The sequence below is a fragment of the Pseudoliparis swirei genome, chromosome 15 (assembly GCF_029220125.1).
Source record: "Pseudoliparis swirei isolate HS2019 ecotype Mariana Trench chromosome 15, NWPU_hadal_v1, whole genome shotgun sequence".
NCBI classification, from domain to species: Eukaryota; Metazoa; Chordata; class Actinopteri; order Perciformes; family Liparidae; genus Pseudoliparis; species Pseudoliparis swirei.
This window is the reverse complement of record NC_079402.1, coordinates 15157428-15184496: the sequence shown is the minus strand read 5'-3', so window position 1 is coordinate 15184496 and position 27069 is coordinate 15157428. Positions and strand designations below refer to the sequence as shown.

Below are 27069 nucleotides of genomic sequence, written 5' to 3'. Positions count from 1 at the left end.
GGGTAATAATTAAGAAACTTACATCTAGTAAGAAAGAGGAAGTAGGAATTTTCGGTATCGAGTTAATCTCTCGAACAATTTTCAGTTGTAGTACAGAAGTTATTTTGGGAACGACTTTCACTGTTTAAATAAGAATCTGAAACAAATAGCAGCTTTGAGAATAAAAAGGAGAGACAATTACATTGACTGTCAATCTGGCGGTAAGTCAAATAGATTTATGCTGTTTATTTCCCCTTCGCCTTCACTTAAGTCTATCGAGTATTTCTTGTCAACATTTTGCAGACAGAACATTAAATGAGATGATGAACTATCCCAATTATGTTAAGAACACGTATTACAAATACCAGTGCAGTTAATGAAAAGACAATTGAATTACAGATTAAATTCTTTGGGCAGGTGTTTTTATTTCATTCTCTTCAGGTCTCTCTATCTCTGGTTAGACCTCACCACTAACTTTACTGAATGAGTTCAACCTTATAAAAGAGAAACTGCTCATACAAAAGTTGGCAAAAGAAATAACAATTCTACACAAACTCAGCCCACACACTGCGAGATTCATGGCAGCCTTATTTATTTATGTGTGTCGGTTTTGTACATTACAGTAACCTTGAAATAATCCTGAATACGCAAGTGATTACCCCTCTCTCTCTCTCTCTCTCTCTCTCTGTATATTGTTTCTTCCGTTCCTCTGGAAAGAAAACAGCATCGGCCAAATGCCACCATTTTACACAGATGGACTCTGCAGGCATCATGTTACATGATCTGATGACTTTGAAAGATGTTGCAATTTGCAAATTAAACAAATGTGGGGGTGTGGGGGTGGTGTGTGTGGGGGGGGGGGGAGGGGCTATGTTCTTGAAATGTTGGTTTCCAGTGAAATGTAAAAATAACTGCAGTTCAGTCCATCAAGCATGTTGTACTTTAAAGGCCTTCTAACTCAAGACTATTACAAAATATATCATATAGAATATGTCATTATCGGAAGTCATTATGTACTACATCATTTCAAGTGCATGAAAGGACACTTTTCAAGCATGTCTGTTGCCTGAGTGAATGTTTCTAAATTTGATGAAAGATATGCAGCTATCTCTGTTAGACTGTATACTGTATGATCATTATGTTGACATACATGTGGGAACGTTGACAGTGTGTCTGACACGATTTACTGTTGGCACGCACCTCGTTGTATCTAAACCCATCATCTTGGAACAGCCACTTGGATATTTGTACATAGCCTTTCTGCTGATGTATTGACTTTTTTTAGCAGCACTATAGCAGAATTTCAAAATGGCCCCTTGGATTTCCTGCAGTATTTACAGTGCTGTTTTTAGAAATCAGGCCCGTGCCAGTATTGAAGTGAAAATAAATAAAAACAAGCACAAACAAACAGCTCACGCCATCCAAAATATCATCCCACCTCTTTCTGCTTCAGTGTGCACTGGTGCATAGGATTAAGATTCATTCTATAAACCTTGAATGGTTCTTGGTGGTTGAAATTCATACAGGATTTCAATTGTATCTCTGTCTGTTTGATTTATTACTGGACCTTGCCTCCTTATTACCATGAAAGTCTCAGCATTTTCTTCTCTCTTTCATTCCTTCAAGATGCAGCATAATACTGAGGCGGTACAGGAACACGGCTTCTATGGTCTCAGATCGAGGAGGCCTTCCCCAAATAAATAACTGTAGATTAGTTAGCATATTAATACTTCCCATTGAGGGCTATAGAATGATGTTATATATTTCTGCATAGCCGCCTTGCTATGTAGCTAATTCCATAAAAATGTGAAATAGAAAAACAACGAGACAAAAATAGTAACAAGCATGGATGGCATAGAAAAATAACTATTCTCATTTAAATAAAAATATAACTGCTTTAAGGAATTACTGCTGCAACTTCCATGTTAGCCAGAAATTATGTTGGCAAGGCACATAAATCCCTCTCCTGATTGGTTTTGGTAAAACATTTAATAGTATTCCCCTAGCAACCATATTAATAAACTAATTCACAAGTAAATGTCAGACTAAATCAGAGATGAAATGGAAATTCTGTCAAACGATCAGGCTCAAAAAAGTCTGCATACAATAGGAATGTAATCTTTTCAGTGATCTGTTGGTGTTATTTATGAGCTCTTCACAGACTAGTTATAGCTAGCAAGATACCAAAGCATATACTGTTGCAAACTGTGTAAATGTCACGCTAGATATATTTAGAATGGAAACCTTAATGTCATCCACATATTAAAATTCAAAGAAAGATAATGTACACTAAGAGACCAATTGATGAACACAACAAATTAAACATTAATTCAATAAAGTCCAACAGAGGCTGTTCCCCATTCAGTGTGTTTACATGATGGTATAATTTGAATCTTGCTTTCGTCGGACTATGCTATCTTTTGGGGGATCTGCTATTATCCCAATATACATGGCAGTGAGTAATTCGAATCATTGGCCGAAAGCATGTCATATCCGATACGATAGGTGGCGCTGTTTTCATTACAACTCGTGGTGATACAGCCATTTCCGCTTGACCTCTTCACCACTACCAACAACAACCAACAACAACAAGCATGAATTCTGTCTGCTCTTCGGTCCAGAAATGTGTGGTGGCTCTTGTGTTCTCAGCGTTGTTTGTTTGTTTTCTGCCGGCCAGTGACAACTTATCGTCTCTTTCGACTTCCGGGTCACGACATGGGAGGGAGGGGGGAGGAGGGCGGCGGGATCTCAAGCATGCGCAAAGACGCAAAGTCCAGTTCCTAATCCAATTCACCGTTACATGCCGCGATAGTCGAATTATCAACTGGATCGGATCGAGTTATCCAGGGGTGTTAATCGGATCGTAGTCGGACCGCACATAGTCGAACAAAGGTGTTTACATGAAACGGATAATTCGTTTTCAGTCCGACTAAGCCAGTTATTCGAATGCATGTAAACACGGTCATTGTAAGGGACTATCTTCGGCAAAATCTGCTTTCAAGAACTATTATTTTGACAAATGGGTCAACACAACCCTTTCCAATGACTTGTAAGGAAATGTATAGATATGTTATAATAAGTTTATTATAATGATTTGTTTTTAAATACAAGCAGTGCATTCTCTGTTTATCTTACTGTACTAAGCAAGGCTCAATAGTATGCCATTTGTTACAGCATTTCCCTGTTAGGTTAAGGGCAGTCTTAATTAGGTTTTGTTTACCATGTGTTTGCCCTCATGTGTTCATCTATTACTGGCACATACCATGAACTGGATAAATGAAAAAAGCTCCTGGAACATGATAATCATGAAAGCTGCTTGTTGGTAGCCATGACAAGTTTTTCTTCACAGGAGGCAGTTTCCGAAATGCAACGCGTATGGTTATTCATAAACCCTTCTGGGCCACATGGTGATGCAGATGTAACAACATTTACTCAAATCCCTGAAAATATATGTTATTCAAGTCGATGAGATCATGCAGCACTGTTTCTGTGTGGGAACACCATGTCCAGAATGAAAGGGAATACGTCAATACTGTGTGGGAAGACAACATCGCTTCACAAAGTCATTCATGGGGGAATTTCCATTATTGGATCAAAGTCTCCCCCAGTCTTTGCAGCTTGCAAGCATTTTTCTATTGAGGCCATGGTGGTGCACCACCATCAGTCAGCTAAGTATGGCTCCACAAAGAGCAGTGTGGCAAAGATTCAATCAATGATGTCTCAGGAATGTTTCATGGTCTTTTGTAAATAATGTAGAATGCTAGATTGCAAAATCTCAATGTGTAAGATCATTTGCTAATTCCTTTTAACAAGATAGTCTAATGGCCGTAGACAAATGAGATCATCATGGATGATCCCCCCCATCCACAACATTTAGTTTACAAATAGTTTTGGTCAAGGGTTATTTGTGACCACACATCTATCCCATTATTGTGAACATGATATTTCAGGAATGGCAGGAAAATAATTCTTCAAATATGGTAAAAACATACTCTTTGAGCCGAAGGCAGGAAGGAGGCATACAACCGTAAAGCGTACAGGAATTAGACTTCCTCACCTTTCTTTCACACACACACACATGTAAGAAAGTGGAGTGAACAATATACTGTATACAAGACGGGAGCTTATACGATGCATTTGCACCACTATAAACTACACTCTTGCACTGATTACGCTTCCATTATCTGCTATTTCTATTGCTGTTCTTCTTTTTTAATGGTTGTTTTGATCGATCATTATGTTAATGTCAATCATAGCAATAGTGCATTAGCATAAGCACAGCTTGTGTGTCACAATGTTATGTTACAATGTAGCTTTACAAGTAAATAAAATAATTCCGATATTTTGAATTTATAAATGACCTTGCAGAACTGTAAGCAAGCCTACAATTTGTTTTACTTGTGTCAAATTGGGGTCATGTTAGCATGAAGCTGCCCTGTGTACAATCCCAAACTCAGCTGAAGCTGATTTACAGTTTCCAGGATGGGAGTAGAGCGACAGCGGTTAATGTGTCCATTCCTTTGATTGGTTGTTTGCAATGGACTTTTACCCTCTCCAGTGTTTTGTTTTCTGACAGTAAATTTGACTAAAGTAGATCAAAATGATGTTGTGGTTTTGTATCATTTTCAACCAGCAATTGAAGTATTAGTCAAGTCATCCCGAACGAACGAGTCGTGGAACAAATGACTACAAATGAAAGGTGTATTCTTCATCAAAACAATACAATTGATGCTTTCTTCTCAGTGGCACCAAATACTTGCAGTTTATTGCTTGAAGTTGTGTATTACACAGGCACCATGAAAACAAAAGAAATATTAAATATATAAATAATAAACAAGTTTAATTTGAAAAACAATCTTAATTTAAGTTTTTGTTTCAGATACAGCTGTTGTAATGTCTGCTCCAGTCCAACATTACACTATTTTGTATCACTTCAATAAATAACAACTTGTCATAGAGAGCATCCTGTCCATGCTTCCATTTCTGGTTTTTATGAGTTTATATTATTAGTTTTCAGATACAGGTAAAGCCAAGTTGATACACAAACATTGTTGTTCTCCAATTTAGTCCTTTCATCCAAATAAGTATCATGGGAATATGGGCAAGAATAGAACAACACACTTAGAACTAGATCCGACACATGTCGCGAGTGAAAGGTGAAGACTTCTAGAATTCTACTTGTTGTATCTATATTTATAAATCCAAACCTTGAAACGGAGAAAAAAAAACGTCTTATGGGGTATTCTTTGCATAAGAAGGATTTAAGATATATATTTATGTATTTTAGAACATTAAGACACATTTCATGAGTCACACTAATCTATGAATAATCATAAACCAACAGACTCTCTGTCTCACAAATTTTAAATTCACAATATGTAGTGTCATTTTTAAAAACATAATTAACAAAGTGTTTGAACTAAGTCAAACATGTGCTTACATTTTTCCTCACTCGTTGAATATGTAAACATATTGGTGTGACTTTGTGTCCCTGATAAGTTCATTCAGATTTGGTTTTACTGAATGCAAACATTATTGCATTATAGCATCAATGCAATCGTATTACATATTTAAAGCAAATGCTACATACAATGTACAAAAATAATCCTTGTACTAAATAACACTTGCCTGTGACAAGCTTCCAATAAATCATGTAGCCAACACTAAAACATACTGTAAGTCAGTTCAACATGAACATAAACTGCAGCGACAGAAATTATAATTGAATTACCACCTCTCTTACATGATGATCATTATGAACTCACATGTGGATCATAAACAGATGTTGATTTGTTTACTGTAACACTGGGGATCACACATTGTATTTTTCTGAAAATAGTACTTTAGACCTGCCGATAAATGACCTCAAACTATTTTAGCGCAATTTTATTTACAATTTTATTGACAATTTTATTTACAATTTTATTTACAATGTTATTTACAATTTTATTTACTATTTTATAAAATGTGTATATACATTTGTATTCACAATTGTATTTAAATTTTAAAAACATTTTTGAATAATATTTGAGCTCAGTAATTAGCCAAAATGTTCATCAATTTAAAGAAATGTGCAATTATCCAAGATACATTATTTGTCTTTTACAAGATAAAGCACCTGAAATAAAAATATTAATAAATAAGTGCATATTATTATACAATATCTTTGAATATTTTCTATGTAATTAAGTGTATGTTCATTGCATTAGATGCCCCCAAAACAAAACATGTAAATATACATTGCCAAAATAATTATTTTGGCCGTTCTTTGTTCATACATAATATTTTGTAGAGGCTACAGCCGGTGCATCCATTACATTTTCCTTGTAAAATGCTCGGTGCCACACTGTTGCCCTTTATGACAGCATCTTGTCTGCTTCAAATAAATTCAGCGTGTTTCGATAACACTGACATGTTTATTGCAAGGTGTGACAACTACATTTAGTTTTTTCATCATAAAGACGTGTTTGTGTGCCTTTCAGAAAATGACACATGCTTTTTGACAAGATATTCATGTTTCTTACCACAAGCTGACAAAGGTCAAGCTGTATCTGAACAACATTGCCTTCTGAATATTTATTTTATTTAACTGTGAGGACTTTGATTCAGTATGAAAGGAGGACATAGGTGAACAAGAAGCCAAGTTCGGTAATTTACAAAATGTACTTACACGCCTGCTTTTATTGTTTTCTGGTGTCATTTCTGACGCATCCAAGAACATGTTGTCTCTGCTCAGCCAGTTTCCCACTCAATTAGTTAGAGATTGTCTTTCAACAAAACTGGCCTGCTCTTTCCTCTGGGCGGCCACACTACCACTTTGAATGCCTGTCATGCCCTCTCAAGGTTTTTAATCTGGGCTTTAGTGCTAGGATCAACAAAGTGCCTGTGGTGACACACTGTATGATGGTCGTTTCCTGCTCCTGACAGAGCTGTAGGGAATATTCACTCAAAGTCAATACTACCCAATTCTTATTGAAGCAGACAATATGCTGCTTGGAAGGTGTGATGACATGCCATGGCAACACTTTACAGCCAATGTGGTTACACAGAGCCCCGTGATATTCATAACACCTTGTAGGATGAGTCAAATAATTGCTGTCTTAGCAATCATGCTCAACTTAGAAAAGTATTGTGATCATATTTGCCATATCTTGGAACTGTTGTTATAAGACATCGTTGTCAGTTTTATACGGATGTATTCACTACAATGCTGTATGTATGAAAATTTGCTTTGTATTGTTATATGATGTGTTATACATTTTGTTTTATATAGGGGACTTCATGCATGGCAGATTTGTTTGTATTTGGGAGATGATATTTTTCTGAATGACTAAGAATGATGAAAGGATTTTAGGTAGTTTTAAATATGCAGTACTGTGGATTCTCTGGTTTAAAGTGTAACGTGATGGTTAGGTGATTTGGCAGACATAGATATTTCTAGCTGATTTCTCAATAATGCAAGAGAAGAACAACTTTGCCACCAGTGGATGCGTCACGTCAGCCAAAACAATCAGCCTTTTTTTCATGTAACAGCTTAATGTGACTTGGTCCATCTTGCTCCATTACTAGCTGCAATATTTCAAACTGCATTGGATTTGTTGCACAATAACATAACAAAAACACCTTGTGTTACCCAGTTGAAAGCTTTTAATGTGAAGCAGTGCCATTAGGAGGTGGATTTATTCATGTGACAGAGCTAAAGTGTTAGGGGACCGGACAGTAATGCTGGACTTACATTCTTAATCCAGTAATATCATAGTAGCAATACAATACAAAATACTATACAGAGAGGTAAATACTGACTTTAGATTAAAATGGCTATTTCAGAAGCAAGGACAACCAAATACTAACTAAAACATGTTTCAATCAGATGATTACAACTTCAATGTTTCGCAGCACAGTTTGTATCTCCTGGTTATCAGCATGAACAACAATTTGAATTGGCAAATAGTTGAGTTCAAAGCAATTCAGATTAATTACTGATGTCAGAATAGTTTGTCTTGTTCATGTCTTTTAGCAGAGTGGTGCAGTTGAATTGTCAGAATTTACAGTTGGTGAAGAATGATTTGTTACACCCCTGACATTATTTTTATTCTGCCAATCCTAGTTATACATCGCATTTTTACATTCAGTTCATTCTCAAAAAAATCCCTTTCAAGTAATTTGGCTCAGCAAGATGTTTTTTCTCGATTAAAGTGATTTATTTCCTAGCAACCCCTGTCCATGTTTATTGGACTCAACTGGGCTGAGATGAACATTTGAAAGGAATCAAATGCAATGGTGGTTTAAGTGAGAGCACAGGGGGATTTAACCAGAAGAAAAACAAACTCCTGTAGCATCGAGGAAACTCTAAATACGCGAATGTCTGTGGGGTCGATGACTGCATATTACAAGAATAATTAAGGAGTGTACAGTATGTCTTATGGGCCTCCCCAACCATTACATGTTCAGCAGATGTAAAAGGATGACAGTACCATTTACAGTAAGTGTTTGTGAATTAATTACATATTTATTTAAGGCCCTTCATGTCCATATAATGTATTCTGTATTTTCTGTAACTCATAGACACTTCCAGAAGGAAATGTAATGTGCCCAACCTCCCACACAAGTTACTTGACCACCATAAAGCAATAATCACCCAGGTTTCCATTTTGCTCCTATGCAGCTGCAATGCAATTTATCTCCTCTTAACTTCCCTTGAAAGGTCATTAAACCGGTCTTGGAGCTGTGAAGTAAGGCAGTGAATCATGTTCCAGCTTCCATCTTCTGGCATGCCTAATCTGGGGCAGAAGGGCTCAAGTACATATGGCATGGCATATGAAGTTTCATATTTAAATTGGCAGTGACGAAGCCATGAGGAGGATTGAAAATGAATAGATGTCCAAGAGAGGGACATGGCAGCACAAGGATACCTTGAGGGAGCTGGGCGAAGGACGGAGAGGGAGACATTTTAGTACATCTGCTGCAAATCTGACAGTGTCTCTTGAACGTTTGCTCCAGATTTCAGAAATACCTTCTTTCCAAAGTGTAGTTTCCATGAAGCAAGATCAGGGAATACCCCCCCCCCCCCCCCCCCACACACACACACACACACACTGGATGGGAACTTGTGTCTTTGCCATGTTGAGGAATTGCAAATCTCTCAAAGGTATAGCATTGGGTCAATCGCTTGATAATGTAAATGTGTACATTTCCCTCTTCTTTAAAAGAAGCTGTCATGATATTACCTTTGAAATGTTGGTTACTTTATGAAGTTGTGTAATCACGCAATGGCCGACTGACCAAGAGAAATGAAACTTTCAATGCTAATAAAGTGTGCTGAATAAAGCATTAACAAGTGCTGCCGTCAAGCCGTGCGCAGGCAGACTGACACAGTGCTGACTGCATGTGAAAGAATTCAAATTAAGTAACTGATGATCTATTTGATATTTAATAGAAGCTTGACATGTATGGCACTGTATGCGGCTGAACCAGCTCCTAAAACGCATCTATTAACATGACCTCTATGTTTCTTGGTTTGTTTTGATGCAATCAGGACGGTGTGGATCATGGGATCCTTTTTTTCTACATAAATCAGAACAACTATTGCTCTTTACAGTGCAGAGAAATATGGCAACAAATAAATGAATTACGCAGACATTGAATCTGAAAAAAAAATTGGTTCGCAACAGATATTTACTTATTCAGTTTACTAGTTCAAGGAATTAATCTCATTCAACTTGAAGTTGTAGACTTCCTTTTAACATCATTTCTGTATATTCTTTAAAATGTTTCCCTGAAACATCAGTTTTTATCACAAGAAAGGATGTCAGAGCTTTGGAAGGGGATGCAGGATGTGTGCACAAAAACAACCTTGAGGGTCTATCTCAAAAAGGCATTCGCTTCTATTTACATACTGATAACAAGGCAAGTAAAATAAATTTTTCGCTTTATGTATTGTTCCGGTTTATTGGTGGAATGAAAAAGTGGAAAAGTGGAAAGCAAGCAAAACCCCATTGGAGATTGTAATGTTCTCTTGCATTATCAAAAAAGTCAAAAGAATAGCTAACATCTTTTAAACATGGACGGTTTGTATTGTAGACTGTGTGTGCGTGTGTGTGTGTTTACAAAAAAAGATTCTATATGCATTCATTAAACAGAAATGAGATTTCAATTAGAGCTGGCTTTTAGGGTGAATTTATCGAGATGATAAAGGTTTTTGTTTGTGCATCAAGCACAAAAAAAACGTATTCTCTTGATGGATCTTTTATTGCACTTTAAATCACACACTCACTGTAATCGGGCTCATCGTTCATCGAAAGTCTGCATCATTAAACCTATCTAAATTCAATCTAAATCCAATTTTGAGGAAATGCTTTTCAAAGTAAGTTTGGAAATTACATTTCCACCCATCTAAAAACTATGCAGTCTCAGCAGTGTGGAGAGTGTACACCATACTATGCGTTTGACATCTGAATGTTTACATTACACTTTTCAGATAAAAGTGTGCACATAGTTATCACACATCCAACCCCAATAAGAGATCAGCATGCACATACTCATGTTTGATAGTGCTGTGTGAGAATGTGCACAGTCCATATGGAAATAGATACATTTCTGTGATTGTCAGAAAGAACAGATGGTGATACAAATTGCAGTTTCCAACCTAATTTGCATTAAATGATGCCTCTTTTGACTGAACCAATACATCAGAAATCCTCTTCTGTTGTGTCTCACACATCTATAAAAAGATGTATTGAATGACATCTAAGAATGTTTGTTTTTTAATAACAATAACACAATTTGTATGAAACTCTCTCACAAACAGACACCTACTTGCATGTATACCTAATCGCTGGCTTTCAGTACCTGGGTATGCCAGACATTAGCCACTGATTCAATAACAGCCCAACAAAACCCTAAGGATGAGGATATGTGTTTCTTTCTGGACCCCACAGTGAAACTGAGATGCCTTTAACATCTGTCAGTGGGAATATTTAGTTGATATATGTCTCAGCGAAAATGAAGCAAATATCATGAACATCAACACAAATATTTCCAGTACACTGCAAAGTGCATCTTAAGCTGCAGCAGTAAAGAACAAGACTGGAATGATGCGCAGTTCAGCAGATTATACTGTTGGCTCAAGTAAGAGCGTTATACAGAGCAAAAGACCTTGAGAATATTAAACAAAAACCAATAAACATCACAGAACATATAATCCATTATATATATATATATATATATATATATATATATATATAATCAGAGTTTAGTGAGCACAGCTGAATGCAAAGCTTCTGCATCACCAGATTCATGACAGATGTGTGCCATTTTGCTTTAAAGGAGCTTTATTGTGATTTTTTAGATCTGGGATTTCTTAACTGCTCAATATATTATTGAATAACTCCAGTCTTTATTTTCATTACTTCATGGTATTCATTATTGTTCGATTAGACCATTTTCACAACCAGATGTGTATTGTTTTCCCTTCAAATGCATTTGGTGGGATGTGGTCAGGCGAATTGTGGGACCACTCTACTACCATTGTTGAAAGTGTGGTTTTACTTTGTTTTGGTGTGAACAGTTGTTTTTCTCATCGACAGGGAATTTGCACGTTGGAAGGTGAGGAACACAGCAATCGAGAGAAGGGACCTGATCCGGAACCCCGTGCCACTCATGCCCGAGTTCCAGCACAGCGTTCGCTTGCTGGGCCGCAGACCCACGACTCAACAGTTCATCGACACCATTATTAAAAAATATGGAACCCACATTCTCATCTCAGCCACTCTTGGAGGTAAGAGAGGTTTCGTTTGTTCACATCCATGTTTGATTAACTGCTTTTTTGCACACGGTTTTAAATCAATCCCACACATGGGTTGTGGGCTGCTCACACGTTTCATGAATACATAAAAACAAAAACAAGACAGAACCCTTTCAACGAGTTAAGAAAGAAATATGTCTATCTTCATTTGTACAAAAGAATATCCCCCTTCAATGACCCCCATATGATGATTCTTTGAAACTGCAACGTCACGGTGTTCTGGATTGTTCATCTGCCTGTTTGCAACAAAGTCAAAACAGCTCGGTCAAGCAGTTTGGGGCCATGTTTCTCTCCAGGGTGATGGAAAACCTCTCCCACAGCAAATATTCAGCTACTTTACAAGAGGGCAGGACAAAGCATACTCGAAACATTTTCACGGACCAAATGACTTTTTCTTCTCAGCAAGATTAGGGCAATTTAAAGTGACCGCAGTTAAAGATTGGTTGAACCATTTCATGAGACATATTTGCACCAGTGCAGTACTTGCATCCATAAAACAAAGCCAAATGAACTGCATTGATGAATGGGTAGCAGCTTCCGATCCATTTACTGGATGATAAAGTGAGTCTGAAAGTTGTGCACCGGGCAAAACGATAACAAGATTTAAAAGCTACAATTTAAGTCAGATTCACGTTTGTAAAGCTGATAGTAATGGTATAGTTAATGTGATGAGTCTGCTTCATGATATATTAAAGCAACAAGCGTATACGACCTGCATTTGAATATGTAGTGATGGCTACAGACAGGTGTGTGGATTTGTCAACTGTTCAAGGGTGGTGACTTGCACAGGATCGACTCCGCTCTGACCGAAGTGAAGCACAACTCTATGCTGAACACGTACTCCATCTGATCTGGTTTAAGTGGATTTTACAGCAGGACAGTGACCTGAAACTAGCATGAAAGCTATGACAGGACTATCATAATTCCACAGTCACTAAACTCCCTCCCCACTGAACACGCAAGGATATTTGAACAGCGAAAAGGCAACAAAAAATTGGACAGCAGAGAAATAATGTGATTTCTCACAAACATAAATAATGTGGAAGCAAGGTGTCGCTGCCAGATAGAGGACTCACAATGTGTGAGAAATGATCAGTATGTATCTCAGACAATACATGCATCTTATTCATCGCCGTATTTACTGCTCCAGCAACATTGAATGCAGATAAGAGCATAATGAAATTAGTAGTTTTTACATTTACATGTTGTGCATATTTGTTAGAAAGACCAAGTGTGATAACAAAATGCTGAATCCAGGATGCATTAGAAATAATTTTTTGGAATCAGCTCTCTAAATGCAAGACACAGCTTTTCTTCCATTCGCAAAAAAAACCCAAGACCATTATAGTCATACATAATACCGGAGGATAATCCACTTCAGTAGTTACAGAGCTTTCAGGTAGATGGGAGAGGATGATTATTATATGTTTTACTCTGATTAATCTACAAGCACTGACTCATTAGAGAAGAATAGCAGAGCACATTTCATATTAGGGAAGAAGCACTTTCAGAAACTAACGTGTACAGATACACTGTTTTTTAATCAGAGAAACATGATTCTTTAATGTTATGAAGCCTTGTTAGATGTGCTCCTGTTCCACCAGGCAGATGTATATCAGTCCATCCCATTCATGTGAAAGCAACATCCCAGAATATCTACAAAATTGCGCAAACTATCCATTTGGATTAATGGTTGAACTAATTAGATCCGGGTGGTCAATTGTCAATGTGACCTCAACAAACACGTTTTTGGCCAGAACTGCAAAAGTTCATATGCTAATAATGACAATTTCCCAAAACTGCCGAAGAGGGTAAAACTCTGAAGTGATGACATTTTGGACGTACATAGATTTAAAATACTACTTGACCAGAATTAATAAACCACCACAACCAAAAACCCTGCAACTGTTGGGAAATATAGTTCAGTCAAATTACTAAGTACCAAAACTCTCTGTGGAAAGATAAATTAATGCCTCTAATTGATGATTTCAGTATTTTGGATATGCTTCCCAAAATAAAAGTAAAGCACCCCTGCTGTCGAAGTCTAAATATAAATGGCTTCTCCCTCGAATCTCGTATCTTATCTTAAGCTCTGAGGGACATATGAAGGCAACTAACTGTGATTTCTTTGCCAATTGCATTGGAAAGATATAATAAGAATGATTATTTTCTGTTTTAGTCAAACTTCTTCTCCTTAGTATACAACTGTACAGAGCATTATTGGAACTTGGAAACACATGCAATTTAAATGTGTCACCTCTAAGAAGGGCTTGAATCGCTTTTTGAGTGCTGTAACTGGAACAATATCACTGTTATTGGATCAATATCACTGTAAGTAATACAAATAATAAAGTTATACAAGTAAAAAAAAAAAAAAAATTGTAATAAAAAGTAATTAAAAACTAATACAAAATTAAAAAAGGATTTGGAAAGTAAAAAAGTAATTAAAAGTAAAAGAGTAATGTAAAAGTACAAAAGTAATAAAAAGTACAAAAGTAATGACAAGTACAAAAGTAATAAAGTAAAAAAAAGTAATGAAAAGTACAAAAGCGATAAAAAAGTACAAAAGTAATAACAAAGTAATAAAGTAATTAAAGTAAAAAAGTAATAAAGTAATTAAAAAGTATAAAAATAATAAAGAGTACAAAAGTAATGAAAAAGTACAAAAGTACTGAAAACTACAAAAGTAATACAAACTACAAAAGTAATGAAAAGGTAAAAAAGTAATTAAAAAGTAATAACAAAGTAATAAAGTAATTAAAGTAAAAAAGTAATTAAATAATTAAATAATTAAAGTACAAAAGTAATAAACAGTACAAAAGTAATGAAAGTACAAAAGTAATAAAAAATGCAAAGGTAATGAAAAAGTACAAAAGTAATAAAAAGTTATGAAAGTAATAAAAAAGTACAAAAGTAATGAAAAGTACAGAAAGTAATAAAAAAGTAAAAAAGTAATAAAAAGTACAAAAGTTATAAAAATGTACAAAAGTAATAAACAGTACAAAAGTAATGAAAAAGTACAAAAGTAATTTAAAATTACCAAAGTAATTAAAAAGTACAAAAGTAATAAAAAGTAAAAAAGTAATGACAAAGTAATAAAGTAATAAAAAGTAAAAAAGTAATAAACAGTACACAAGTAATGAAAGTACAAAAGTAATATAAAGTACAAAGGTATTGAAGTAATACAGTCTTAAAAAAGTAAAAAAAGTAATAAAAAGTATAAAAGTAATTAAATAGTAAAAAAGTAATTAAAACGTGTTTAAAAAGTAAAAAAGTAATACAAATTAATAAAGCAATACAAAGCAAGAAAGTAATACATAGTAATAAAAATAAGGGGAAAAGGTAATACAGTACCAAGCTTCATTCTAAACTACTATTAAAAACAAATACAGTTACTAACCAAGTAATTCAGTTGGTATGAGTCTGTGTTTATCTTGCTGCATCTGGTCAGGTCACAGTCAGGAGAAAAGGTGGAAAGACGACAGAGAGCATGAGATCTGGCACATGTCCAAAGGATAGTCCCCAATTAAACACATTTATTTGGGATTGATATGCACACCATCTAACCTAAATAAATCTAATGAATGAGAAGGTATTCCGACACCTTGTGTTACACCCATTAAATATAAATATCTTCATTTGTGTAATTGATTTAATTAAATGTATCGAACCATATTTAATTGGGATATCTTTGTTTCAGCAGTTAGCACGAAATATCATTTCAGCTTAGTAATGAGTGTGGAAACTATGGTTACTTGTGAAGACCTTTTTTAAACATAAATATATGGATATCCTTTGTATTAAGAAAATAGTCAGTCATAATTGTCCGGTTCTCTTTATGAATAAGTACAGAAAAAATTAAAACAGGTATTCTATGTTGACCTATACCTGGATACCCAGAACCATTGATGCTAAAACTGTTGGAAGAGAAAATAAATTCAGAAGGACACATTTATTTTATTTAAAAATCTTGCAATCTGCTTAATGTCAGACAAGGTGTAAATAATTTAGCTAAACGGTGCAGAGGAATATCAGGTTTGAAGGGTTAGAGTTGCAATGTCATATCCACTTCTCTGGAAGGTAATTCATACGAAGATACTCATTTTGGAAATTGGAAATACAATATTGGTCTGAAAGATTACATGGAGGTAAAATGTAATTAAGTGTGTCTCAGTTAGGGAGGATGCCACTGCCACAGAATACAACAATGGGACAAATGAGCCAAACAAATGATCCCAGTATTGTTTTCCACCACAGCATCCTTCTTGATATCATCATATTCCATCACCTTATATTTGTCCTCTTTTTCTTTTCATGTTTTGCCTTTCATTTAGTTTTAACCTCTGCCTCCTCTTCTCTGTCTCTGAGTTATCACCATATTATCTACAACCTTGAGGCCATCTTGTTTGAAGTTATGGGTCAGTACACTCTTATCTCAATCTTGGGATTGCCCATTAAAGAACACAGTTATATGAAGCAGTGAATGTGCACACCCGTCTCATGATAAAGTAAGAAGAAGAGGCTAATTCTCTCTTTAGCGACCTACACATTTGAGTCTCTAGATCCATTATAAACTCGAGAGGAAAGAATTGAATGCTCCCTTTCCCATCCAACATAGAGTTGAGTGGTCAAGTGTGAAGAGCCCCATTAAAGGTGTCCTCCTCTGAACTGAGTGGAAATTGTTGTTCCGAAATCCTTTTTTCTTTTCTTTTTTTTTGCCTAATGTTTTTTGCAATACAGCTGATGTGCATTATTGTGGGGATGGTAGTTTTCTTTAAGTGCCACATCTTGATTTAACTGAGTGAAATACTACTGACTGAGCTCATAAGCTCTTATACATATGAATTGTTATTGTCATATTTGGGAAGGCATCATATCAAGATAAAAGCTGCCATCTTATCTTGCACTCTAGCTTGTTATATTGTATTCTATTGTAGACTGCCATATATCACTTGGATAGTTTGCTGTTGATATATGATTGATACTAAAGTGACAAATGTAACACCCCAACAGTTTAAGGTATTGTGTGGAATAATTAACCAGTAGTAGTGGTATGGAGCAATGTTTTTGTACTGTGCATGCACACACACAAATATACCACAGTCTCCTGTGTTCATGTCATGCACTTTTTACGTGCAACCATCAATCTCTTTCCTTTTCCATGAGACTGCGACAGTAAAACTTGTCACTTCCTTTGCAATTGCATTGACCAACAGCTGACCAGTACTGTGGTTTATGGACGAGAATACTCAAATTTAACCCGTTCCACTGATTATTTAACCCCCGTCCCTGAGTCCATTTTTATACCTAAAGCCTTTAAGTTCAGAGGAGTATTATTTTTGGATTCGACAAGTAGAGTGTTACCTTTTTCAATGAATCTTTTTGTTTGTATTAATTGTTTGTTGGCTTCTTTTCAAATCACAAACAATGCTTTATGTGGAGTCTGTAAGCTCTGGACTCCATCACACCGTGCTCAGAGAACATACAAACTATTTCTGACAAACCTTTTGTTTATGTCTTGATTCATGCAGATACTCTTTACTGAATATATAGGTTTGGATATATTTAGTCTGCATTAAATATTAAACATGATTATATCTGATGTATATACAATTATAAAAACACAAACAATAATAACACCAGATTTAGCTTTAATTAGTAAATTGGACTATATTAATTCAAAACTATCTTTTGGAGTTATTAAATGTGTGTAAATAAAAAAAAATGGTTGTAATGTCAGGGAAAGGAAGATCAGGATATACTTTCTCTTGACACTACTGACTGACAGCATCTGCTAAGGATGTTTGATGAAATAATTAGAAATCGCCTGCTGCCTTACAGCTGTCTGAACATGTTAACTACCTCATTGTCAGGTCTCTGGCATATGTGGTGTCTTTGGGCATTAGGGATGTGTTTTCTGAAGTGCGACATAGAAACTCACTGCGACCTGGGTTCACGTTGTGAATGGAAAACTGAAAGCTCTGCTGTCTATAAATACTAGAGGAAGGAAGGTACTGACTGCATAGGAAGAAAATTGTGAAGGGCAGATTTGCATTTTTGCTAAAGTTATGAGAGACCTATTTCACCACATCTGTCATCCTCTCTCCTTCTTATGTTGGACATGTTTACAGTTTTACACTTGGAGTGAGACTACTGCTGTTGGTATTTATAGAGAGGGGCCAGAGCATTTGGGTCGAGAGAGAGGGAGGAGATGCAAATGTGTAGGAAGAAAAATAAGCTATTAAAGCCACTGGAATTTTGAAAAGGCCATATATATATTTATATATATCCCCTCTGGTTGACACTGAAAGCTCTGTCATCACTATATCACTATTGGCTTATATTTGCTCTGTTAGCATTGTTAGCTGCTATCCACCAGCTCAACCGTCTCCATGTTGAGAGCCTTTTGGATGCACAATAAATGCTCTCGACTCATAATTTACCACCTCTAGGTCAGGCAGACCTGAACCACAACTAACCGATTAGATTGAGATTTCACATGGAGGAGGGGCTGTCTTGGCTGGGAGAACTGAGTCGCCCTCGTCCTCCACAGTGAATACACATTCTTTATGGCTGGATCGGAGACCTTTCCCCTGCAACAGTCTCATATGTTTAGCATTGAAGAGGAAGAAGTAGTTTATTGAAATGCCCTGTGTCCACTGAAGGCTGAAGCTGGGGTTCATGCAGAGCACTGGCTGTGCCTCGGGATGTGGTGGAAAGCTGTCAATGATACCTCCTTGCCCGGAACTTTAGTAGTTTCTGTTGTTCTGCTGCCAACATAAAAAGCACAGGGCACATTTGGGCACTGAGAGCGTTTCTATCTCAAATCAACAGCCCCACTTTTAGAATATCTCTTTGCATAAAGCAAGAACAATCGTATTATAGTCGAGTAGAAAATTCATGATAATAATTTCTCTACACGTTTGAATGTGTATGTGCAGTTATTATGTGGACTTGAGAAAGTATATCCGCCTGTGTTTAAGGAGAAATGATTACATCAATTAGTGGTCATTTATCTGTGATGTTTATCATATGTTTTCTCTTTAAACGTAAGAACAATACATTTATATATTCTATATATTGCCCTGCTCGGGTTTTATTGCTCTCTACCGGGTCTGTTCTGAAACACACGTTCCTCATATCTAAAACAGACACAGTTTATTTGCATAAAATAATAAAGCAGGATATGTTGTAACATTCAATTTGATCTGTATATTCATGCTATGAATGTGGCTTCTAAGGGTATTATAAAAATACTAATAAAAAAAGAAAAATTCAATTAGCTACTTTCCCCTGAACAAAATAAAACAGTGTAGTTTTACCACTGTCCATAAAGTGACCCACACATGTACCATTAATACCATATGTAGCACTCCCAGCAATTCCATTACTTTAAAACCCTACTTGCCCTCCTAACCTGACATCCACCTGCACACGCACACTACAATGGAAAAAAATAACAAGTAGATGCGTAGGAGATGCCTTTTCACACATCCTCCTTTGAGGTGAAACAGTCCGTTATTTTTAAATACCTCTCCGCCTCAAACACTGAATCTCAGCGTGAGCTGATTTATTCTGGCAGAGTGCCAGCAAGGCGCCCCGTATTAATGTCAAACAATGTATTACTTACAGAAAGGTGCACGCAGATTATTTTTTTAAAGCCACAGAGGTCATGGTTTTGCCTGACCAGCAGCAGTAACCACTTAGTATTTATGTACAGAGGACCTCCTTAATACCACACTAATTTTCAATGGAGATTTTAGAAAAGGGGGCAGAACAAGGGCCTAATGTAGGAGTGTTACTACTGTCCAACAGTGTAAGTCAAGTGTGTGTAAGAAACTTTGCCAACCCTTGAGGGGGAGAGAGTATAGTATCATCAGAGAATGGGGACTCGTCCCCTCAGTGCTTGTATTCTAACTAGGCATGAGACATTGGCCCCAACTGCCACCCACCCCTTGTCCCGGCCACCACAAGTTAAGTGACCAATTCCAATGCAATGCTGGGGGCCAAATAACCATTCACATCACTAGAAAACTGAACATATGTGACATGCTCTTGAATGAGTTCCAGGCATATGGTTTGCCATTTGAACAGTAATCTTCAAAGGCACATTTGTGTGAGCTTGCGGCAGTAAATTGGTGTTTGCTTGTTTGCTTTTTATGCGTCAGTTTTTGCTTGTCGGAATGAGAGATGTGAAAAATATGATGTGTAAATGATGAGCAGCTCAACCCTTATAAACGAGTCAACAAACACATGATATGCAAATCAGGGGGATTATCTGGTTCTCTGTAAATATTTGGCCCATTTACTGATTCGAGTGTCCTTTTGTGGTAGACACTTACAGAAAGGTCAGTGGTTCATTCTAATACAATCTCCCTCACACTGTTTTCTTGTGGACATTCAAACTTGACATACAATACATACTGTGCACAAATACAGTGAGGGTGTGTGCTATGTGCTTTCATTTCTCACTCCTCAAATATTAATGCTGGGCATAGTGCTGAATTTATAGGGAGAAATTAGAGACATGCTGATTTTGTGTGTGCATTCACAGTAGTTGTGACCTTTTGACAGGGGAGATGATTTTTAATATCACTTCACACCAGAGGTGGTAGCACGGCTTCCTTACCTCAGCAAATGAGTATGAAATTACACTCCCAAATCTACAGCAAACTATCTCAGAAATCACAGCAACAACAACAACAACAACAACAACAAGAATAATGACTCAGTCATTGGCTTAAGTCTGGCAGATAATTATACCAGCAAGACACCAAACAGATGGTTGTTGATTTAAGGGACAACAGCTTTGCTATGTGGAGTATTCCTCTGTGGTTTAAATGCATTGTTGGAAAGAATAGAAGCAGAAGTATTCAGTACAAAACAGTGAGAAAAATAAAATAAAAACATGTTCTAACACCTCTCTAGGCAGTGTTAGTATCACAAGACAGGGTCACTAATTTAATTAAATCATGCATGGGTAATTCCTTTTTTTTCATCTCGTAGAAAGAAAGAAAAAACAGTTGGACTCTGATAATCAGGGAACATGCCACAAAATGCCACAGGAGATAAAAACAGGTGTGAACCTCCTTTAGTAGCTTAACACCAGCCTCCTGTACTCATTCAGATGATACTAATTTTATCTGCACTAATTAAATATCTGCAATCAGCAAAGTTAATATGTATTTGTGTTTTCATAACAAATTTGACTTTTCCTTGCCCGGAGTCGCTGAAAAAAAGGAAAATACCGGATGTGATATATTTGTTCTTCACGGGATACAATTCCTGTGGTATTGAGTTCAGAATCCTATACCCCTAGACCTCTCCTGGAAATAATGCCATCCCAATAGGGGTGAAACCGGGGACATTTCCGGGGATGGTGTTAGAGTTGGAAAGCGACACACCACCTGGACGACACTCACTGGAAGAAACTTCGAGCAGACTTACATCTATAAGCGTTTTATTCAGAAATCAGGATACAAGTAGACATCATGCATGGACCCTTCTCCAGAGCTCTGACCAGTGGCCTCAGCCCTGGAGAAAAAAAGACCACGACTTAGAGTATGCGGCCATTTTAAATAGCCGAAAGGAACAGTTCTGATTCGTCAGGAGATAAGGGGGCGGTGTCTTCTCATTGGTTCTTGTTGCCAGCTCCCGCCTCTGCCGCTCCTTCATTGGTTCTTCTCGTCTGCCAATGAGTTCACATGTTGTGAAAAGGTGGGGGAAGAGGAGATAGTTGATTTAATAAACCCTCTCTTGTAAGAAGACTTCCCGGGCCTTATCTCTTCAGGGATGAGGCCTGGATCTTCTCAAGGTCGTCCACACACGGGGGCTTCTTCCCACGTGTGAGTGTGTGCGTGTGAGGGGAATAGGTGAAGGGGGGCCAGTGAGGAGAGACAGTGAGGGTTTAAAGTGTCTAAGAAGGAGAATAAATGGCCCCATCTGGACCCTTGTTATCTATCCTCCTGACGAGGTAAGGACTGTGATTGCTCTTTCTAAACAATGAATACAATGAGCTCTTTCTCTAGTCATCTTCTTTGATGAGTGCAGTGCAGAAGGGTTTACATCAACATTCCTTAGGTGTCACTGTTATCTTTCTTTAGATCAGCTCAGACACCAGAGTGCTCCGCTGGAGGTTTTAACTTCCATTCAGTGTTTTCCATCTTACACATAATCTATATGCAAACAATACTAAGCTATGCTAAACTATAATATATATTCTTTAACAATCCCTCTTTTCACATCTGCTGGATGTGAACCCTTTCTCTGGGAATATTTATTTCCCTTTCCATGCCAGATCTTCATCTTGGCCTGGCGGCGCACTATGTGTTCTGGTCTCCTCGTCCTGTCTTAGCTCTGTCATTTGACGTGAATGAGTCTCCTGAAATATAATCTTTCTTTGCCTAGATTAAGGTCCCATAAGACCTGTAAGATACCTATTTCTCGGGGAGAGAGTCTCTCTCTGTTAGGGATGGGAATAGGGGCGTGGTTTCTGTCATGTGGTACTCCGATCCACCCTCTTAGATCTTTCATCCTAGGGAAGTCAGTATGTCTGTGTGCGTTAAATCTGTAGTGTGCAGGTGTCGAAGGAAAGAGGTGAAATTGAGAGTGGTCAGGCAGGGGGGGGGTCTTGCATCCTAGCGGCTGGTGAGTAGCAGGTTGGCATCCTGATAACCAGTTGACGATCCGGTCCCCGCTGCAACTTATCTGCTTCATCCTGGTCTGGTCTGCGTCATCTGCTTCATCCTGGTCTGGGTCCTGGAAGTCCCTCTGGTCCTCTGCTCCTCTGCTGTCGATGGGGTCTTTATCCGGTGGTCTTGAACTTGATTTCGTCTGGATCGTCCTGGTCAGGCTTGTTGTTCTTCTTCCACTGGTGTCGCATGGGCCCTGGATTCGACATGACTCCCATGTGCAGCATCGTGCTCTTCATTGGCTCCCCTGCTCCCTGAGCCGGGTGATGATGGTGTCCGATGCTCCTGTGGGCAGCTCCTCATGGCAGGTCCTCTCAGCAGGCAGTCAGCACACGATGGAGGTCGATGCTGGAGCGTCAGGTGTAGCTGTTGAAGAGAATGAGAAAACACAACACAACAGCCACTAGGCTGGATCTATACAGAATGTGACACTTGACTATGAAAAATTGTATTTTAATTTCCATATTTAATAAGTATCTAATACTTTCTAGGCTTGAATTCGCAATCTTTAACTGAGTCGGAGGAACAGCTTCTCACCCCGTGTGGGAGGAATCATCTATTAAATGGCCATCCGTCGTCCAACAGAGTCTTAATTACTTATCCAATCCAATCTAACTTTATTTATCTTTACTGGTTATGATAAATGCAATTGATCCTATCTGTGGCCCTTGACTAGGGCATAGAAATATTCAAATCCTACTAGGATCTGATAGCAGGCAGGTATTCGTCCAGCACCCTCCTCTCGTGCTCGAACCCTAAAACAGTTTATGGGAAAAACAAAACCTTTGCACATCGAGGTGCCATTAATGACAGGAGACGGTGAGCAGTGAGAGTCAATGTTGTCTGCACACATCTTCCTATGTTGCAGTCCTAACTCTCGCCTAATGTCTCAGGCAGAAATGTGGAAGTGACCTCACATCTGTTAGTCAGAATTATCCTGATGAGGCAACTATTCAGCGGCTGGTTGTGATTCTCCGGCTGATCTGCAAATGTACAATGTGTTATACGGTGCTCCTCTTGGTGAAGCCTCTCACCTGAGGCGCCAGAAGTCCTATGACTTCAAAACACCCTGTCCACCTGGGCTCAGTCCACTTCCCATGTGAACCTCGAGTCTTACCCAGTCACCTGGTTCCACTGATGACTCATCAGCTGGCTCCTAGTGGGCTTCAGCAACCTACTTGGAGAAAACTTAGATCTGGTCAGTTATTATTATTATTTTTTCTCTCAGAATATTCTCTGAAATATGTCAAGTCTAGGACTGTCTCCTAACTCTGTAGACCCGCATGGGTCTTCATGTCAATAACTCATGGGAGAGATGTTCTCCTCCTTTGAGGATAACTTAGCCATCATTGTCTCAATTGCTTCAATTGTTGATTAGCTCGCGACTATCACCTGTGATTGGGCAATAGACTGCTCCGTGTGAATGTGCTCTCTAGAAATATTTCTCAACTTCTTGTAGGTGTTGGTTTGCAAAATGTGTGCCATTGTCAGATCTGATTCTCCTTTATCACCATATCTCAGTATCAGTTTCTTCTTTAGACAATTCACCACTGTCTTTGGATCTTCTGTCTGCATGAGCTTGATGTCCTCCAATGCAAGTCTGTCATCTGTTTAACCCAGCTGCTGCTCTCTCCTCTGAGAGGTCAGCTACTTTATTGCCTCTGGCGACTGTGGTCTGTAAGTTATGGTGTCTCTTCATGACTGTTGCTTCTTCATGGTTCCAGGACGACTCTTGGTAGCTGCTTCAATTGGCTGAGTGATTAGGTGAGTGTGTTTTGAAATGCCAAGTGTCTTGTTTAAGCCTTTTCAATGTAGTCTAATTTCAGCTGCAGTACATTAGCGATCTCCTTTACAGCATATCAGCATCTCAGTTCTACTCCCTCCTCCTTATTTCTGAAGCAAATTCCATTTGATTCATAAACAAGAACTCAACACAGCCATCACTGGTCATTGTCACGTTTGTTGTCTCAGCATTCAGCACCTGCAAACCTCTGGTGGTGGTTGGGGACATCCTGTTTGAAACCTCTTCTTTCTGTTAGAAGTTTCTCATTCAGGATGCTTCTTCATTGGCTCCTCTGCTTCCTCAGCCTTCCAGCATCGAGATATCTGTTGATGAGACTGCCATCTCTAATCCCCAGAGTCTTAGACTCAAAATCAGCCAATCCTCACTCAAAGGTGAGTCCAGCCTTTAACACCTAGTGATTAGTTCAAAGTTCCGCTAGAACAATGGAGGGGTCAAATGTCACTAACCCATGGTCAAAACGCTACTCCGGTCAAGTCGCTTAACCAAGTATTTTCACAATAAGAGTCTTATTTCTCTCTCTTTTCTGTCTAGTTCTTCTCTCATTTGTCTCTCTCTGTCTCCTTCTTGTCTCCTTTCTGTCTCCTTTCTTTCCAACCTTTCTTTGCCTGTCTTTCCTACTTTTCTTTTCCTTCATGTAATTCAACTGGCTTCAATCTATAATATTAACATACAGTCACTCTCAGGCAACATACATTAATAACAATATTCTCCCTAATCTTTTCTATTATAATGTCTTTTTGGCAGGTTCTTCTCTAACCCTCAAATGAATAATCCTACGATAGTGACAAGAGTCAGTCCCATGACTATTAGAACAGTTTGTCTGACTTCCAGCTGTTCCTATAGTGGTTCAGGGGACCTTCTAGCTGGGCTATCAGGATCCCCGACACACCCACGGAACGACCTCTGTGGCATCAACATCTTTAGATCTGATTGTGTTTCTGTCAATGTCCCTGTTGGACAGGTGGCTGGGGCACAATGTGTCAGGTGGTGTCAAGGTGCCTCTGCCTTACCCTTGACCTGGACCATGTGTGAAGTAACCTCCTCCACTTCGTACAGACCAGTCCACCTAGGCTCAGTCCACTTCCTCTTGTGAACCCTGACCCTGACCCAGTCACCTACTTTTACTTTGGTTGGCTCTGCTGCCTCCTGCTCGATCGTCTGGGCTCGAACAACCTGGTTTGAGAGAGCTTTGGTGAGAGAGAAATTAGAGCTGTTATGTATTCTGACAATTCAATTTTACAGACATCCAGAGGTGGCATATGACCTCCATCTCTGGGTGGCTCACATACTTCTTCCTGTTAACAACTCACTTGGTGACGTCTTCCCTGGTACTGCTCTCATGGTCATCAGTACCTAGTGGGCGCTTCAAGACATTTTCCTTTTAATAATTTGATTGGCTCTCTCGACCAATCCTTGAGACTGAGGGTGATATATATACCCAAACTTGTAGGTTATGCCCAGTGCATATCAACTTTCCCCAGCAGTTTGTTAAAATGTGTTCCGTTGTCGGACCTGATGCGTCTTGTAACTCTGTACCTTGAGTGTGTGCATGTGTGCACTATATGGGGTGTGATCAAACACTCGCAAGTTATGTGTACAGGAGTGGCGGCTCTTCTTCGAATCTGTCGACGTTGAACCCCATCTACTATCACCACAACTATGGAAGGAACACAAATAAGATTACATCTTTTCATTTATCAAGCATATTTATGATTTCAAAAATTATTTTTTATGATTCTCTGGGGTCCCTGATTCTAAACCTGCTGCTATCTGATCTATTAGTCTGTACTTGTCTGGCCCTCCTCTTAATAGTCTGTCCTCAACATAGATTGTTATCCCTCTTTTGAAATAGGATGGAATTCCTAAATCCGTCCTTTTCAATAATAATAATCTTAATAAACAGTCAACCTCTAGAAGAAAAGAGAGAAATAAAATAAAACTTTAGCATCAGACAAATAGGTGTCAGTTTCTTAACAGCTCATGAGAAATCCAGACGTCCAACGGACGACTGTAATAATAACCACTGTTTTTCCAAAAAACAGTAAACCCAAAACTATCCTTTGAAACCGACTAAAATAAAAATAAAACCTCAGTTTTTTTAAACGGTGATGAGAAATCAATTACTCGTACGCCTAACGGCATTACTGTAATAATAACCACTGTCTTTTCCCAAGAAAAAACAGTAAACCCAACACTATTCTCTAAAACTGTCAATCAAAAAACAAAAACAAAAAGATAAACAAATAAAAACTCAGTACTGAAATAGTGATGGGAAATCAATTATCCTAACGGCATTACTGTAATAATGACCACTATTGTTTATCAGAAATCAATAGTACCCCAACACTATATCTTCAACACTGACACTACAATCGAAACAGTCAACTTCTAGAAGAAAGGAGAGAAATAAAATAAAAACTTTATGCCTGTCAAATCAATGCAGGAGAACCATGTCTTGTCTGAACTCAATCATTGTGCTTGGGTAAGGAATGTCATAATAAGTCGGCCTAATTATTAAAGAACGGGTTACACATTTATTTATTGGCCCCAAATCAAGGCCCATTTTCCAAGTTTGAAATTTAATTAATTAATGTATTCCAGGCCCCTCGTCCTCTCCAGTACACCTGCCTATAACAACCATTCTATGATTTAAAAAATATCTAGTCTGTTCCATCCTTAAGGGATGCTGGTGATGATTAAATTGAACAATTTAGTTTTAACTCTATGGGAGCTATCAGAATCAGTCACACATCAGTTCACCCTTTAGTCCTAAAAGTGTCTGGAAATAAGTT

General features: G+C 37.9%; 1 protein-coding gene across 1 annotated transcript in view; it reads left to right on the top strand.

The window, feature by feature from the left end:
- The window catches only part of brinp1 (bone morphogenetic protein/retinoic acid inducible neural-specific 1), an 87499-nt gene that overhangs the window by 10408 nt on the left and 50022 nt on the right, over nucleotides 1-27069 (top strand). Inside the window, exon 2 of the mRNA XM_056432246.1 lies at nucleotides 11565-11755. Coding sequence (XP_056288221.1) covers nucleotides 11565-11755 — 191 coding nt within the window. The remainder of the gene's footprint in view (nucleotides 1-11564; nucleotides 11756-27069) is intronic.